Genomic DNA, 16,173 nt, shown 5'->3' with positions numbered 1-16,173 from the left:
CAACACCCTCATATAGTAAAAGTTATTTTTGTAATAAGTTAAGGGTATAAAGTACAGGCATGTATAATATCGATTAAAAACGAATACAATTTTTTTAGTCATCATTCTGTCTGGTTTGATGCGGCCCTCCACGAATTCCTTTCCAGAGCCAATGTCTTCATCTGAGAGTTGCAATTGCAACCTATGTTCTCAATTACTTCCTATATATATTCCAATCTCTGTCTCCCTCTCGAGTTTTTACCCTTTACAGCCCCATCTAGTACCATGGAAGTTATTCGCTGGTATCTTAACAGATGTCCCAGTATCCGGTACCTTCATCGTATCAGTGTTTTCCGCATATTCCTTTCCTCTCCGATTCTGTGCAGAACCTCCTCATTTATTTTCTTCTCAGTCCACTTAGTTTTCAAAATTCTTCTGTAGCATCGCATCTCAAATGCTTCGATTCTCTTCTGTTCCTGTTTTATCACTGTCCTTGCTTCACTACCACACAATGCTGTGCTCCAAACGCACATTCTCAGAAATTTTTCTTCTAATTAAGGCATCGTTTTTCTAGTAGTAGAATTCTTTTGGACAGGAACGCTCTTTTTTCCATTGCTATTCTGCTTTTGATGTCCTCTTTGCTCCGTCCGTCATTGGTTATTTGGCTGCCTAGGTAGCATAATTCGTTAACTTCATCTACTTAGTGACCTCTTAACTTCATCTACTGACCGTAAATTCTGATGTTAAGTTTCTCATTGTTCTCATTTCTGCTACTTCTCATTAATTTCGTCTTTCTTCTATTTACTCTCAGTCCATATTCTGTACTCATTACACCATTCCATTCAGCAGATCATATAATTTTTCTTCACTTTCACTCAGGGTAGCAATGTCATTAGTGAATCTTATCATTGATATCCTTTTACCTAGAATTTTAATTCCATTCCTGAACTTTCTGTTATTGCCATCATTGCTTCTTCAATGTACAGATTGAACAGTGTGGGTGCAAGACTACATCCCTGTCTTAGGTCCTTTTTAATCCGAGTACTTCGTCCTTGGTGTTCTATTCTTATCATTTCCGCTTGGATCTTGTACAAGTTGTATATTATCTGTCTATCCTTACAGCTGACCCCTATTTTCCTTAGAATTTTGAACATCTTGCACCATTTCAAATTACCGAATACTTTTTCCATGTCGACATGTCCTATGAATGGGCCTTGATTTTTACTTAGTCTTGCTTCCACTATCAATCGCAAGGTGACAACTGCCATTCCCGTTCCTAATGTCAAACAGATCATCATCTAACACAAACTCAATTTTCTTTTCTCTAGTTCACTAAATTATTCTTGCCAGCAAATTGAATGCATGAGCTGTTAAGCTGATTGTGCGATAATTGTCGCACTTGTCTTCTATTGCAGTTTTAGGAATTGTGTGGATGATATTCTTCCGAAAGTGAGATCGTATATCGCTAGACTCATACCCTCCAACGTGAATAGTCATTTCGTTGACACTTCCTCCAATGATCTTACTAATTGTGGTAAAACGTTATCTATCCCTTCTGCCTTATTTGATCTTAAGTCTTTCAAAGCTCTTTTAAATTCTGATTGTAATAGTGGATCCCCTCTTTGTTCTATATAGATTCCTGTTTCATCTTCTATCACATTAGCCAAATATTTCCCCTCGTACAGGCCTTCAATTTACTCTTTCCATCTATGCGTTCTCTCCTGTATACTTAGAATATTATAAGTAATACATATTAATTATTATGCAACAAGCGAGAAATGACTTTTTTTTACAGAAGAACAAATGGAGGTAATTACAAGAGTATGCTACTTACAGTAGGTTGAATGTCTGTAGAATTTGGCACTGTAGAGTGTGTTCCAGAGTAGAGCCTGCTGCAGCTATAGATATGAGTGGTGTCTGTTTCGCCAGACATGCCCGACAGAACAAATTGTTCAAATGGCTCTGAGCACTATGGGACTTAACTTCTGAGGTCATCAGTCCCCTAGAACTTAGAACTACTTAAACCTAACTAACCTAAGGACATCACACACATCCATGCCCGAGGCAGGATTCGAGCCTGCGACCGCAGCGGTCGCGCGATTCCAGACTGTAGCGCATAGAACCGTTCAGCCACTACGGCCGGCCCGACAGAACTGACGCCACTCCAGATGAAGCAGCTAGGACACATACACGAATAATTGGGATGAAAGGAATGGAAAGGAAACGTGATGGTAAATGGGAAGGAAATAATTACTTCCAGCCGCATAGGGCCTTGCGGCAATGCAACGGTGAGAGTTCAAAATTCGCACGGGACCGGGATTCAAACCCAGTTGCTTCGCTTCTGCAGAATAGTTGCATTAACCGCCTCGGACATCCGGACACGCTTTCCGACAAGCTCAAATTCCCAACTTCCCTCTCGCCGCATCACGACCCCCCAGCCCATTAACGCTCTATTCGTAGTTTCCGACTCTCGTAGATCGGACACTGGTTGTGTATCTACGTTGAAACATTTTCCAAAACAGCTGTTGCACCCATAGAATTATAGATATGAATGTTGTCTATTCTGTCGGACAAGGCAACTGGGAAGTCTCTTTCCTATTTCTTTCCCATTCCATCACCTTTCCATGTCTCTCACCCCAGTTATTTATGCTGGAGCTAGTCAGTCGCTAGACTACAACAAGGACTAGAAATATTGACGACTGCGGAATCAGGGAAACATCATACATATTAGATTTAAAAGTACATAATAGTGTGTGTTGAGACAAGTTTATACCTTAAAAGATGCCAGAGGAATTAATTCCTTTCTCATAATAGTAGAAAGAAGACTACATACTTCAAACTAAAGTATATAATTTTCCAACTATCTCTCAAGTTACATACTTATAATTTTTCTATTTAAGCGGTTGTATAACAGAGAGAAACAACTTTTTATTACAGAGATCACTACCTTGATTCAATGGCGTGGGTTGACGACAACACCGTAATGGCTTGGTGGATGAATCGCACTGCAAACGTCAGGCAAGATGTGATCTACCACATTTCAAATGACGTGAAGCAAATTGCTGGGGAAAAGGTAAAGTACTTCTTCCTGAATATGGTTTTATACTAACCGTTTGTTCCGTAGTATTTGGGCTGCGTGAACAGACAGCTGAGGGGGGAATATCTATACAGAATCTGAAATTTGATTTTTCTACAAACAGTCCACAATTAACCAACAAATGCACTGCTAATACCCATCTTTCCATTAATCTTTCAATAACGTTTGGTAACACCGACATATATGCACATTTCGGTTAGTAACAGAAATGCCAGTCCTAAAACCCTAGACACGTAGCTCCATTCTCTAAGACAATGGTACAAAATGATTCCAAACTGATTCACTCGTCTGTACGCACATGAGTCAGAACTGGGGAGTTGCGTTAGAACTTGACTCTGCCAGCACCAAGCGTGCTGTTTACAGGGTTGCGTTGTTTCACTGCTAATTGCATCACTGTTATTCAAAACGTACGAATTTGCTTGTGTTCTTGTCAGGTCTTAATATTTTCAACTGGCAAACCCAGCAATGCTTTGCATTTGCTGAGTGTATATGGGAATTGCATATACATCCTAAATTACATCCCCCCCTCCCCGCTCTCTCTGCTCATCCTCTCAACCCCCCTCTCTCTGTACAACTCCTCCTTACCCACCTCTCTGTGTCTAATCTCCTCCCTCCCTCTCTGCCCATCCCATTCTTATCTCTCTATATCCGCCTCTGTCTGAATATTCACTTGCTCTGTGTAACTTCTTCTCCCCCCACCTCTCTGTGCACAACCTCCTCTCTCTGTCTCTCTCTCTCTCTCTCTCTCTCTCTCTCTCTCTCTCTCTCTCTCTCTGTGTTCACATGCTCCTCCCTCTCTTTCTATGTCTATTTTCGTCTGAATTTTCAGTAGAGCATTGTGTAAAAATTTGAAGTAAATCCGTCAAGATTTTCCAGATTTTTTGGTAACAATATTTCACCTTTATGTATTAAACACACATTGATAAACGAAAAAAAAAAACAAATACAAAATATGTAAAAAAATATAGCTTAAGTCCGTCAGAATTTTCGTTAATCGCGTAAAAATTGCAAGTAATTCGGTAAAGAACTTTTAGAGATATGCGGTAACAACGCTTCTCCCTTTGTATATTTCATATATATGTATAAATTATGTATCTTACAAAAATTTATAGCGTATGTCCGTCCGAACGTTCGTTAGAGTATTGAGTAAAAATTTGTAGTAAATCGGTCAAGAACTTTTCGAGACTTTCGGTAACAACATTTCCCCTCTATAAAGGGTGATTTTTTTCCACCGCGTAAAACTCTAAGGATTGATCGATGAGAGGATACGGAACAAAAAACGTCTAATTATTCATTATTTCCTACTTCCTGAGACAACCCTATCTGAGACAAACGGCGAAACACTGTCGCAAAAATTGAAAGGTGCGGCTGTTTTCGGCGGGATGGGTCTCTTGATACTACCTTGCTGACTGCCGCCCGTTGCAATTTGCCTTTCCGTATGTATGTATGTATGTATTGGACTGGGGACCTAGAAACGACGGAGAGGCTTCATAGCCGCCATAGCCCTCAGTGGTACACAACCCCACAACAGGCTACAACAGTCTACTCACCCCACCGCCGCCCCACACCGAGCCCGGGGTTGTTGTGCGGTTCGGCCCCCAGTGGATCCCCCCCCGCCAGGAACGTCTCATTCCAGACGAGAGTAACCCCAATGTTTGCGTGGTAATTATGGAGTACGCTTACGTGGAAACGGTGTTAGCGCAACAATCGCCGACATAGTGTAACTGAGGCGGAATAAGAGGAACCAGCCATTGTGTACAACGCTCTATCACATCCACTTCAAGATGAGTCAGCAAGAAAAGTGAATCGGACACAACATTACCAATAACTATGGCAGGAAATGGAGGTAGGGCATGACGTATGAGGAACAGTCCCAACCTCTAGGACAGGGCCGGCAGAACGCTGCACAGTGTGCAGACGTGCGAAGTGCTGCACATGTGCGCACGTGTGCGACAGCGACATCTGTTATTAGACATGTGTCCTAAATGAACGGCGGCGGCTTCACTTCCAAGTGGTGCAAGTAAGAGCGCAACATATGCAGTCTCGTTTACCCCTGGTGACCGCAACCTTAACAGAGAAGCACTGAGAAATGGCAAGTACTGTGAAAAAGCAAAGGACGGGAGATCTATGTTCTCAGTCGTTTAAAAATGACTGGGAACTGCAATTCTTTTTTGTAGCCGTTGGTGAAAACTCACAGCGTTTGCTGTGCCGCCGAAAAATAGGCGGCCAGCGAAAGTTTTCAATTGAAAGACATTACAATACATATCACAAAGACGAGTGTAGTGTACTCAACAGTGAAGATCGGCAAGCAAAATTAAATGTCCTTAAGAAAATGGATGAAACACATCAACTCGATTTTACTGTACGTCAAAGTAACTCATACTTCTTGAACTCTTATATTCTTGTGTTACATTTACGTCTGTTTTACTGTACGCTGTACAATGTACTATTTTCAATTTTCCAGAATGACAACCACATTAAATCTTCTCTGCGAGCAAGTTTTAAAATCGCATTAAGAATTGCACAATCTGGGAAACCCTTTTCCGAAGGAGAGTTTGTGAAAGGGTGTCTGATTGATGCTGCAGAACTTGTGTGTCCCACGAACGTTAGCAGGTTTCAAGAAATCAGTCTATCCAGACAAACAGTGACAAGACGTATCAGTGCTATGGCCGGCGATCTGCACAGGCAGCTAATAAATAAGGCTAAATACGTTGTTGCTTTCTCTGTTGCGCTCGATGAAGCAACAGATCTTACAGATACAGCCCATGTTGTGATATACATACGAGGTGTCGATAACGCACTTTGTGTAACAGAGGAGCGACATCTGCGCGTAGAAACATGCACTACATGAACGCTGACGGCTGCGGCGTGCACGCTGTGACCCGGAAGTTGGACATGTGCAGGAGCACCGCACGCGTGCAGAATTTCTGGCCGGCCCTGCTCTAGGAGGAAACCATTCACACTGTAACTGTGGCTGCATGATACAGCGGCCATTAGGCCGCAGTCTCTGTAACAAAGTATGACTGAATAAATGGTCTCCAGCACGGAAACCATGCATTTCCAATCTTAAGTTCATTAGACCTTTCTTGTTCCGCTTCTTCTCATCGATAAATCCCTAGGCATCGTACTTGGTGAAAAAAAGCACCCTATGTATTACATATCTATTTGTATATTATAGACATATATAAACTGTCAAACCGATTTTTTTGTTTGTTTACAAAACATGTGACAGCAGGAATGAGAAACTGAAGGCACTGTTTTTTAATTTTCTTTTTCATTCAAGGTACTGTTAAACCAGTCGATCAAGCCGGCCTCAATTGATGGAATCTCATAACTGAATTTAATTTTCGACTTTTTCGGTGGTTTTTCCAAAAAATTTCTTTCATACAATCCTTGTCCTAACAATAACGAAAGTAACAACAAAAATTCAACCAAATCGTTCAAGCCATTCTCACTTGATGACTTCTCATACATATGGTAATTTATTTTTATTTATATGAATTTTTAAGGTACTTTATTTGACATAATGAAACAACTTTTATGACGTACGCTTTGCAAATACATGTGTACAATACAACCCGTTTTAGACCACAGATGGCACTGGGTTTAATAAACACAGCAACTAATGAATAAATACTACTAAGAATTTTCCATTCACTGTGTGTCGGAAACATATTCCTGCACAACCACCAATACAGTAACAAAGGTTTCAACAAATTACTGTAAAAACGATTTGTGATGCATTGTTTCGTGCATTCTTTAAACTTTATCCTCAACTGTAAAACAAAAACAAATTGCAGCAGAAAATGACAAACGAGTGGCAAACAAATTAAGTGTAAATCTTTTGTAGAAGGACAGGGCATAAATATGGAACACTTCTTGTGACATTTGGTCGCACTGTGTCAAAATTACTACATTTCTCATTTACTTGCCATTTGGTATTACTTGCCTTCTACAGTCCATGGAAACGTCATATCTATAGCTAAGGTTTCGTTTACGCACGTTGCTTGGCTCGCCACCAAGATCGACTGATTAACAGATTGATTCATTTGTTTCTAACAAATTAACGACATATAATATCCGAATAAATTGTGAACACTATTGGGGTAAATCCAGAGCAGAAGCTTTATCTCCAATAAGTATGACATTCGTGTTCTTCTGGCTAGGAACTCTTAAATCCAGTCTCAAAGCGGATTATATATAATTCATTAGGTGACAGTGTGGGAGCTTAACGAACACCATCGGGAAGTCCTTATAATCGGCGAGTACGACCTGCGACACATTTTGAAATATTAAGAGCGTTTGTACAGGAACGAAGTACACTACTGGCCATTAAAATGAAGATGACGTGCTACACACGCGAACTTTCACCGACAGGAAGAAGATGCTGTCATATGGAAATGATTAGCTTTTCAGAGCATTCACACAAGGTTGGCGCCAGTGGCGACACCTACAACTCGCTGACATGAGGAAAGTTTCCAACCGATTTCTCATATGCAAACAGCAGTTGACTCGGCGTTGTCTGATGAAACGTTGCTGTGATGCCTCGTGTAAGGAGGTGAAATGCGTACCACCAAGTTTCCGACTTTGATAAAGGTCGGGATTGTAGTTTATCGTGATTGCGGTTTATCGCATCGCGACATTGCTGCTCGCGTTGGTCGAGATAAAATGACTGTCAGTAGAATATCAAATCGGAGGGTTCAGGAGGGTAATACGGAACGCCGTGCTGGATCCCAATGGCTTCGTATCACTAGCAGTCGAGATGACAGGCTCTTATCCGCTTGACTGTAACGGATCGTGCAGGCACGCCTCGATCCCTGAGTCACCAGATGGGGACGTTTGCAAGACAACAACCATCTGCACGAACAGTTCGACGACGTTTGCAGCAGCACGGACTATCAGTACGTAGGCCATGGCTGCGGTTACCCTTGACGCTGCATCACAGACAGGAGCGTCTGCGATGGTGTACTCAACGACGAACCTGGGTGCACGAATGGCAATGCGGTGAACGCACATTGGAAACGTGTATTCGTCATCGCCGTACTGTAGTATCACCCGGCGTAATGGTATGGGGTGCCATTGGTTACACGTCTCGGTCGCCTCTTGGTCGCTTTGACGGCACTTTGAACAGTGGACGTTACATTTCAGATGTGTTACGACCCGTGGCTCTACCCTTAATTCGATCCCTGCGAAATTCTACATTTGAGCAGGATAATGCACGACCTCATGTTGCAGGTCCTGTACGAGTCTTTCTGGACACAGAAAATGTTCGACTGCTGTCCTGGCCAGCACATTCTCCAGATGTCTCACCAACTGAAAACGTCTGGTCAATGGTGCCCGAGCAACTGGCTCGTCACAATACGCCAGTCACTACTCTTGATGAACTGTGTTATCCTGTTGAAGCTGCATGGGCAGTTGTACCAGTACACGCCATCCAAGCTCTGTTTGATTCAATGCCCAGGGGTATCGAGGCCGTTATTACGGCCAGAGGTGGTTGTTCTGGGTACTGATTTCTCAGGATGTATGCACCCAAATGTAATCACGTGTCAGTCCTAGTATAATATATTTGTCCAATGAATACCCGTTTATCATTTGCATTTCGTCTTGATGTAGCAATTTTAATGGCCAGTAATGTATATGTTTCTATCGTATTAACGAATACTTTGAATATGCTGTATGAGTATCACATGTAATAACCTACTTTATCGTAGCTTACTCTGCATCCATTATCGATGCACTTCTCGTTTCGTGATGTATGATGCTGATGCCACATTATTACGTTCTAGGTCTTAAAAATAGAGCAGAAGAACGGCTGGGTAGACATACATCCAGCGTATTTCCAAAAAGGAAAGGAGACTTCAACTTACGTGACGATCCTGTGGCAGCCGCATGACAACGACGTCAGTTTCCCTCACTTGGTCAAAGTGACGGGGAATTCCACGAAAGCCATCACATCAGGAGAGCTGACAGTCACTAAGATATACGGATGGGCCCCCAATGGCACAGTGTAAGTACCTAGCGAATACTATTAACTCCGTAATATCTTTAACTGATACCTAAACTGGCTTGTATGGCCAAATAAAAAAACTTGTACGTCTCCACCGTGTAGTGTTTGCACTTGCTTTTGAACTGCAACGCCTTCAGTACCTTTCAGAAGTTACATTACTCAACAGACTGGCCCATACACACCACTTCAGCGCCATGACTTAGGTCAGTGTAGCAGTTATATTGTAAGTAAGCTGTTTAGGTTTTTTTATTGGTAACGCCGCCGCCACGTAGCGCTCTGTATAAAAATCACTGGCTGTGCCGTGTGCAGTCTGTGGCTGGTTTGCATTGTTGTCTGCCATTGTAGTGTTGGGCAGCGGCAGCTGGATGCTAACAGCGCGTAGCGTTGCGCAGTTGGAGGTGAGCCGCCAGCAGTGGTGGACGTGGGGAGAGAGATGGCGAAGTTTTGAAATTTGTAAGAATTGATGTCATATATTATGATTATTAAGGTAAATACATTGTTTGTTCTCTATTAAAATCTTTCATTTGCTAACTGTGCCTATCAGTAGTTAGTGCCTTCCGTAGTTTGAATCTTTTATTTAGCTGGCAGTAGTGGTGCTCGCTGTATTGCAGTAGTTCGAGTAACGAAGATTTTTTGTGAGGTAAGTGATTTGTGAAAGGTATAGGTTAATGTTAGTCAGGGCCATTCTTTTGTAGGGATTATTGAAAGTCAGATTGCGTTGCGCTAAAAACTATTGTGTGTCAGTTTAAGCACAGTCGTGTATAATTTTTCTAAGGGGACGTTTCATATAGACCAGTCTTGGATAAATTTTTCTAAGGGGACGTTTCATATGTCGACCCTTAGCCGAGGATAACTCACTGGAATCTTCTGATTTTTCTTGTAGTTTGTGTAGTTAGTATAGCCTTTGTTTATTGCTAGCGCGTAATCATAGAGAGAATTTCCTTTGTAGCTGCAGTCTTTGATTGTTGTACAGGAAAACAGTTGTGGCATGCATGTAGATTTGCACGAAGTATTTCGCAGCTGCGCTTGCAATTAACTAGTTATTATTTTCAGTGCCATGTTAATGTGTTTTCTTATTTTGCTCTTCAAATAGTGCTTTTCTGTGTTGTCGTGTGAAATATTGTGACTATAATGGCGTGTGAAAAACGTAATATTAGGCTCCAAAGTAAACTGAGAAATGACAGCGAAGACGAAAGCAGTGTGTTAGCGCCACCATGTAATGAATTAACTAATGTTCAAAGTAGTAATTTGGTAATTGTACATAGGGAAATGGAGCGGGCTGCAAACAATTGTGTAGACAGTGACTCAATTAGTGAACAGGGAAGCATTATCGATCGATCGGTTGGCAACCGCTCGCCTCAGAAGTCCGAAATGACAGGACACATTCTTGCAAATACTGTAGATTCAGGTTTTGCGTCCTCACCGGTTTCGCAAATAAGTCAACACACATTTTCTGTTTTTCAAACGGCGAATATTGCCGGTTCAAATGCATTGCCGAATAGCACTAAGGAACATGTTTCAGACACCAGTGCACTGTTATTACAATTAATGCAACAAATGGGACAAAAGCTTCAAAAGTTAGACACAATGGAACAAAATCAGAGACAAACACAGCAAAAGCTTCAAAAGTTAGACACAATGGAACAAAATCTTCAAAAGTTAGACACAATGGAACAAAATCAGAGACAAACACAGCAACAGTTGGACACAATGGAACATAATCTTCAAAAGTTAGACACAATGGAACAAAATCTTCGGAAGTTAGACACCACACTTGAACAAACACGTGAAGATTTAACTACTGAGTTACATAACATTGAATCGAAATGTCAAAAAATCTGTAATGACGTAAAAACACAAATTTGTGAGCATTTTCAACCTATTTTTTCGCGGCATGAAAACGCATTACAGAATCACGAAGCAGCCATAAAAGAATTGCAAACTGTTGTTCGTGAAAATCACGACACCTTGCAAGCTAAAATGGACTCAGTTGCATCCACCGATTCGGTTACGCAACTTGCAAGAACTCAGAAAAACTTAAAGGACACAGTAGATTCGATTTCAACTCAAATGGACACTGAAACTTGGTTCAGAAAAACACACTGAGGAAATGTGTTCACTATCGGAGAAAGTAGCCGAACTTTCGGATCAGTTCACTAATTTATCTACGAAGGTAGATGATAATCTGAATGACACAAAACCGGTAATCTTTAATGACACAGAAGACTGCGAACAAATTAGGAAATTCAAACAAAGTCTGAATCAAATTAGTACGCAACACCAAAGAGAAATCCGGGAAGTACAAGATCAGCTGACACAGGTAATACAACAATTTTGTATTTCAGAGGACACTCGCGCTCCAATACGGGAAGAGGGACATAGAAATACGGAACAGGCACAAAATAATAACACAGAGCACTTCGGAAATTATGAAAGAAATTGGCAAGTTATACCGAATTTTGAGATGGAACCGCCGAAACGACGTAACAATGACCGACATGCGACTCGCCGACATGATGATTTTGACTATAAGCTGTTCATTACTACACGTAAATTCAGGACATTTAAGAATTCTGGCAACGACATTCATCGACAAGCGTGGCTTCATCAATTCTCTCATTGTTTTCCTCCAAACTGGTCATTAGAACACAGATTAGAATTTATGTGTGGCTACTTGGAGAATGAACCAGCTGTATGAATGCGATCGGTCATTCACGATTGTCACAGTGAAGGATAATTTTATCATGCTTTCCTCTCAGCATATTGGTCTCAAGCTACACAAGACCGAGTAAAACATAGCATAATGATGATGAAACACTTTGAACAATCTGAATTTTCCAGTCTTGTCAAATATTTTGAAGACATGTTGCATAAGAACCAATATCTTTCAAACCCATATAGCCCTTCAGAACTCATCCGCATTTGCATAATGAAATTGCCTGAACATTTACGACATATTATTTTGGCAGGGGGTTGCAAAGACGACATTGAAGCTTTTCAGGGACTCTTACAAGAATTAGAAATTGACACAGACAGCTACGGGATGTGAAAACAGGAAAACGATCACTACATGTCACATCCGTCGCAATTCCGCGATGAAAGAAACAATAACAGGACACGACAAGGCCATTCTCACAACACATATCGTGACCAAAACAGACACCACCCATATGACAACCACTGGCATAGTAATAGTTACAGAGAAAGATCGCATTTCCGTAGTAATGAATATCACAGAGACAATCAGAGAAACAGACAATATGGAAACCAAAATAATTATTATCACGGAAATAATTATTATCACGGGAGACAGAATAATTTCAGACGCAAGGGTCCACTGCGCCGTGATAACTCAGGGAGAAATTCTCCACCACTTTACAGACAGGAAAGAAACTACAGGAACTACCGACATGACAACAGACGATATAATCATAACGACAGACCGGAATTTCATCAGAACTGGCGGTATTCAAACAGAGCTGGGCCCTCTCGGCAAGGTGAATTTGTAGAAGTTAGGTCTCCTAATCCCAATAACGGCGCGCGCCAGCAAAGAGACAGACAATGACTCGCACCGCAGGCAGCCGCGTGCTCCGGCTGGCTCAGAGAAAAATAACATAGACGCTAACCTTGAGCAAAATTTCAGTGTTCCTTACCGACGTAACCACATGATAATTGCGTTGAAACTGAAACTCTGCGTACTAGGAACAGTAAAAGATTGCACCACATTTCACACGTAAAACCGTTTATTAAAAGATAATCTGCTTTTGAACTTTGTCTTTGCCATAAAACGTTTCACTTCACATTCCTAGTACGCTTTGTCAGACTTATAATCTGTTAACATGCAACAATATTTGAAGTTAAATATCCAATCAAGAACCAAGAGAACTTATCTAAACAGAAATTAGGAATGCATTCTTGCAGCGAACAGACGACACAGTGTCATTGTGTGTGTACATTCTTGCTTGTTAGTTGCACGATTACGTAACGACCATAAGGCTCACATACCTAGAACATATACTGCTAATGAGATTTTAATGCAAATTTTGGTTTACTTGAAAAGACATTCTTTATTTGAAGTACCTTCTGTGGGATTAAAGATGACTTAGCATTTGGTTTCTTTGATAGCTACACGATTATATCACGACGCTACTAATGTGTGACACAATTTACATTGTGCTTTTGCGGTGTATCTGTTTTATATCTGCACAGTTTTTCTGAATTCTTCTGGAAAGGAAAACATGTTTTAGTAGTAACTTTGTGGTATAGCTACAATGAGACATCCTTTTCTGTAGCACAACAACACGTTACAGTACAGTATTTACTTCATCACAGCAATAAGCGTAGTAACTACGATATCTATACGCAAAGCATTTCACTTTTGTTTATCATGAGGTAAGTACATTGACTTCTGCAAAACTTAGCTTTCGGAGGACGATAACTACGACACTTCTATAGAGATTATCTTACAACAAGACGCACAGTTTAGCGCTACAGTACACGTATTTGAGTGATTAATTTTGTACTTGAAACATTTATTTTTAAAGATATTTGAAGTACAATGATACAAAGGTTTTCCGTGATATATTTCATTCCATTGCTGTAATCTGTAACATCTTAGGATATAATTACATTAATCCTCAGGGTGGTACAAGCTTACTTTGTTTACCATGTGTCTGGCAAGCACAAGGAGTCCTAGCTGATATGATATTTGCTTATACAACTTTACACATCGGTACCATATTTCTCTAACACATAAATTACATAGCTATCTGATCATTTAACTGAGAGAAGTAAACATTTATTATACTACATCAGTGACAGATGTTTACGTAATTACACAGTTGGATAACTTCACACTTACGAAATTGTATTTTGTCTGTACTTCATATTCTTTCGGAACCATTGTGATACTATGAGAGCTTTGAATGGAATATTTGGTATGAGATCATGATTTTTAAAGTACGTTTGAGGTAGATGACACTTTTGACATGAGCAGAGAATTTTTTTTAGGTTTTGAAATTATTGAAGGAAGCTACGACGATTTTGAGAGTTGACTGAGGTGTTACGATATTATTACGACGACGATGTGTATTATGCTGTTGCGGTATGTTTATGATCAATAAGCTGATGCTATATGAGTTATTTGATTATGCTACGTATCTGTTATGATGAAATATTGAAGAAGTGTCGACGAATAAGGTAAGGAATAATGAGTAGTGCTTAGGGACTCTGGTTTGTGAAAAAGGTTGTTGGACACCAAGAATCGTACTTAAAGAGTTATGAAATGTATGTAAATGCGTGAATGTATTACAATGTCGACGAAAATTTGATGGACAATGTTATATCAATAGGATTTTGTTCCTAAAGATTTGTAACGCAAATTCTTGACCTGTGAAATATTTTTATATGAGACTGTCACTGTAGCGGATACTGCTGTCGTAAATATTTTGGTATGAAAGGTAAGTGACCGTGACGTAATGCGTTATGAGCGTCCAGGTGTGCCAGCCGCCTTGAGAAAAAGTCATTAGTGTGTGCCTTTCAGAGGCACAGGTGGAGAAAAAAGGAGGCCATTAATCTCGGTATTGTCATTCCTTTGTAGAAAGCATCGCAAATATGACACTCTCAAACTTGAAAACATACGATTATACTGTGGAGCTCTTAATTGATGATATTTATTAAAATGCCTATTGAAACGACGAGAAACATTTCACGTCTATTGTCTTGCTAGTTGAAAGACTGTTTACTGCATTATGAAACACCATATGGCTAGTGAATGACGTTTCAAGCCTTGCTTTGCCTATTATGTTTAATACCTAGTTTCTAGCTGCACTGCAGCATTGGTTACTATAAAATATAATGGATGTACTAATATAAATATTTTATGCCTACAGATCCAGTAAATAATAACTTTAAGATGTACTTAAAAAAAAGAAGAAGCTCAAAAAGACATTTCCCTTCACAGGCATTGCATACAGAATCTTCTTTTCAAGTACATGGTAATATTTTTTTACAATAAGTTTTTGTGGTTCACCACTTTAATTATATAGACATTAAGATGTGAATATACATTTCCCTTATCTGCATTGTTGTCTTTACTGTAATATTTTTTCTGCTTGAGCTTTGTCATGTTTAGATATAAGTTATTGCATTTTCTGCTGCTGTTTGCCAGGCATAGTGCTACTAAATTTCACTTCGCATTACTCTGTTAAGCCAGTTTTACTACTGATTTATTTTTCTTGTTTGCTGCTTATTGCCTTATATTAGTTGTAATATTGCGGCTTCCTTTGCCAATTTGAATTTTTTGTCATTGCTGTTTGTGTTAATTGTTTTGTGCTGCTGCATTGCGTCGTCCCTTAGTTTAGCATCTGAGCTCAGTAGGTTTAAGTTAGCTTAAGAGGGGGTAGACTATATAAGAAACTAATGAAGAATTGGAAGAAAAGCATTGAGAAGCTATAAGAAAATGGTTTGGCCAAAAAAGTAGTGTACAGTGAAGAAAAACTGTTTTTGAAAGAGGATGTGAACAGAATACAGAAAGCATGTTTGAATAGGATTTTTTTTTTTTTTTGGTCTGGAGCAAATGTTGAAATAAGAGGGACGATCTATGGAATGAAGTTCTGGGTTGGACTGCAGTACCAAATGTTACACTGAAAACAAACCCTGTCCTTTCCTTTTGTGTTATCCCACTATGTGTTTGTGTACCCTTGTGTATTTATTTTCTTCCAGTCTCTGTGTACCGTTTCATAGACTTTTTTCTCTTCTAATACTAAGCTACATTCACTATGATGAGGAATACTGTTACCCTCAAATATAATTTGCATTAATAATATGTTATTTAGTTCGCAAAGATGTTTAGCCATTATTTGTTCTGTTTTGTTCTAATGCTCATGTGTGAAGTTGATGTTTCAAAAGTTATTCTGATCTTTTATGTATGTACTTATGTCGTAATTTTTGTAACACTGATGTATTTGTTATTTCTATTCTTTTGTAAAGCCCCTATTACTACAAATGTTATCTGAATTGTTACGTTCTTTAATGATGTATTTTGTACCTTCGTTATTGTATTCTTATGTTATAAAATTGTAATTGACAC

The 16,173-nt window shown here is 39.8% G+C and overlaps 1 protein-coding gene across 1 annotated transcript in view; it reads left to right on the top strand.

Annotated features, from left to right (window-relative positions):
- Nucleotides 1-16,173, top strand: part of LOC126272864 (venom dipeptidyl peptidase 4-like) — a 285,445-nt gene that overhangs the window by 146,444 nt on the left and 122,828 nt on the right. The window contains exons 7-8 of the mRNA XM_049976083.1: nucleotides 2,917-3,052; nucleotides 8,863-9,083. Of these exons, the coding sequence (XP_049832040.1) occupies nucleotides 2,917-3,052; nucleotides 8,863-9,083 (357 nt within the window). The remainder of the gene's footprint in view (nucleotides 1-2,916; nucleotides 3,053-8,862; nucleotides 9,084-16,173) is intronic.

Source organism: Schistocerca gregaria, chromosome 5 (assembly GCF_023897955.1).
Source record: "Schistocerca gregaria isolate iqSchGreg1 chromosome 5, iqSchGreg1.2, whole genome shotgun sequence".
Taxonomy (NCBI): domain Eukaryota; kingdom Metazoa; phylum Arthropoda; class Insecta; order Orthoptera; family Acrididae; genus Schistocerca; species Schistocerca gregaria.
Note: the sequence above shows the minus strand (reverse complement) of the source record. Positions and strands in the feature narration are given on the sequence as shown.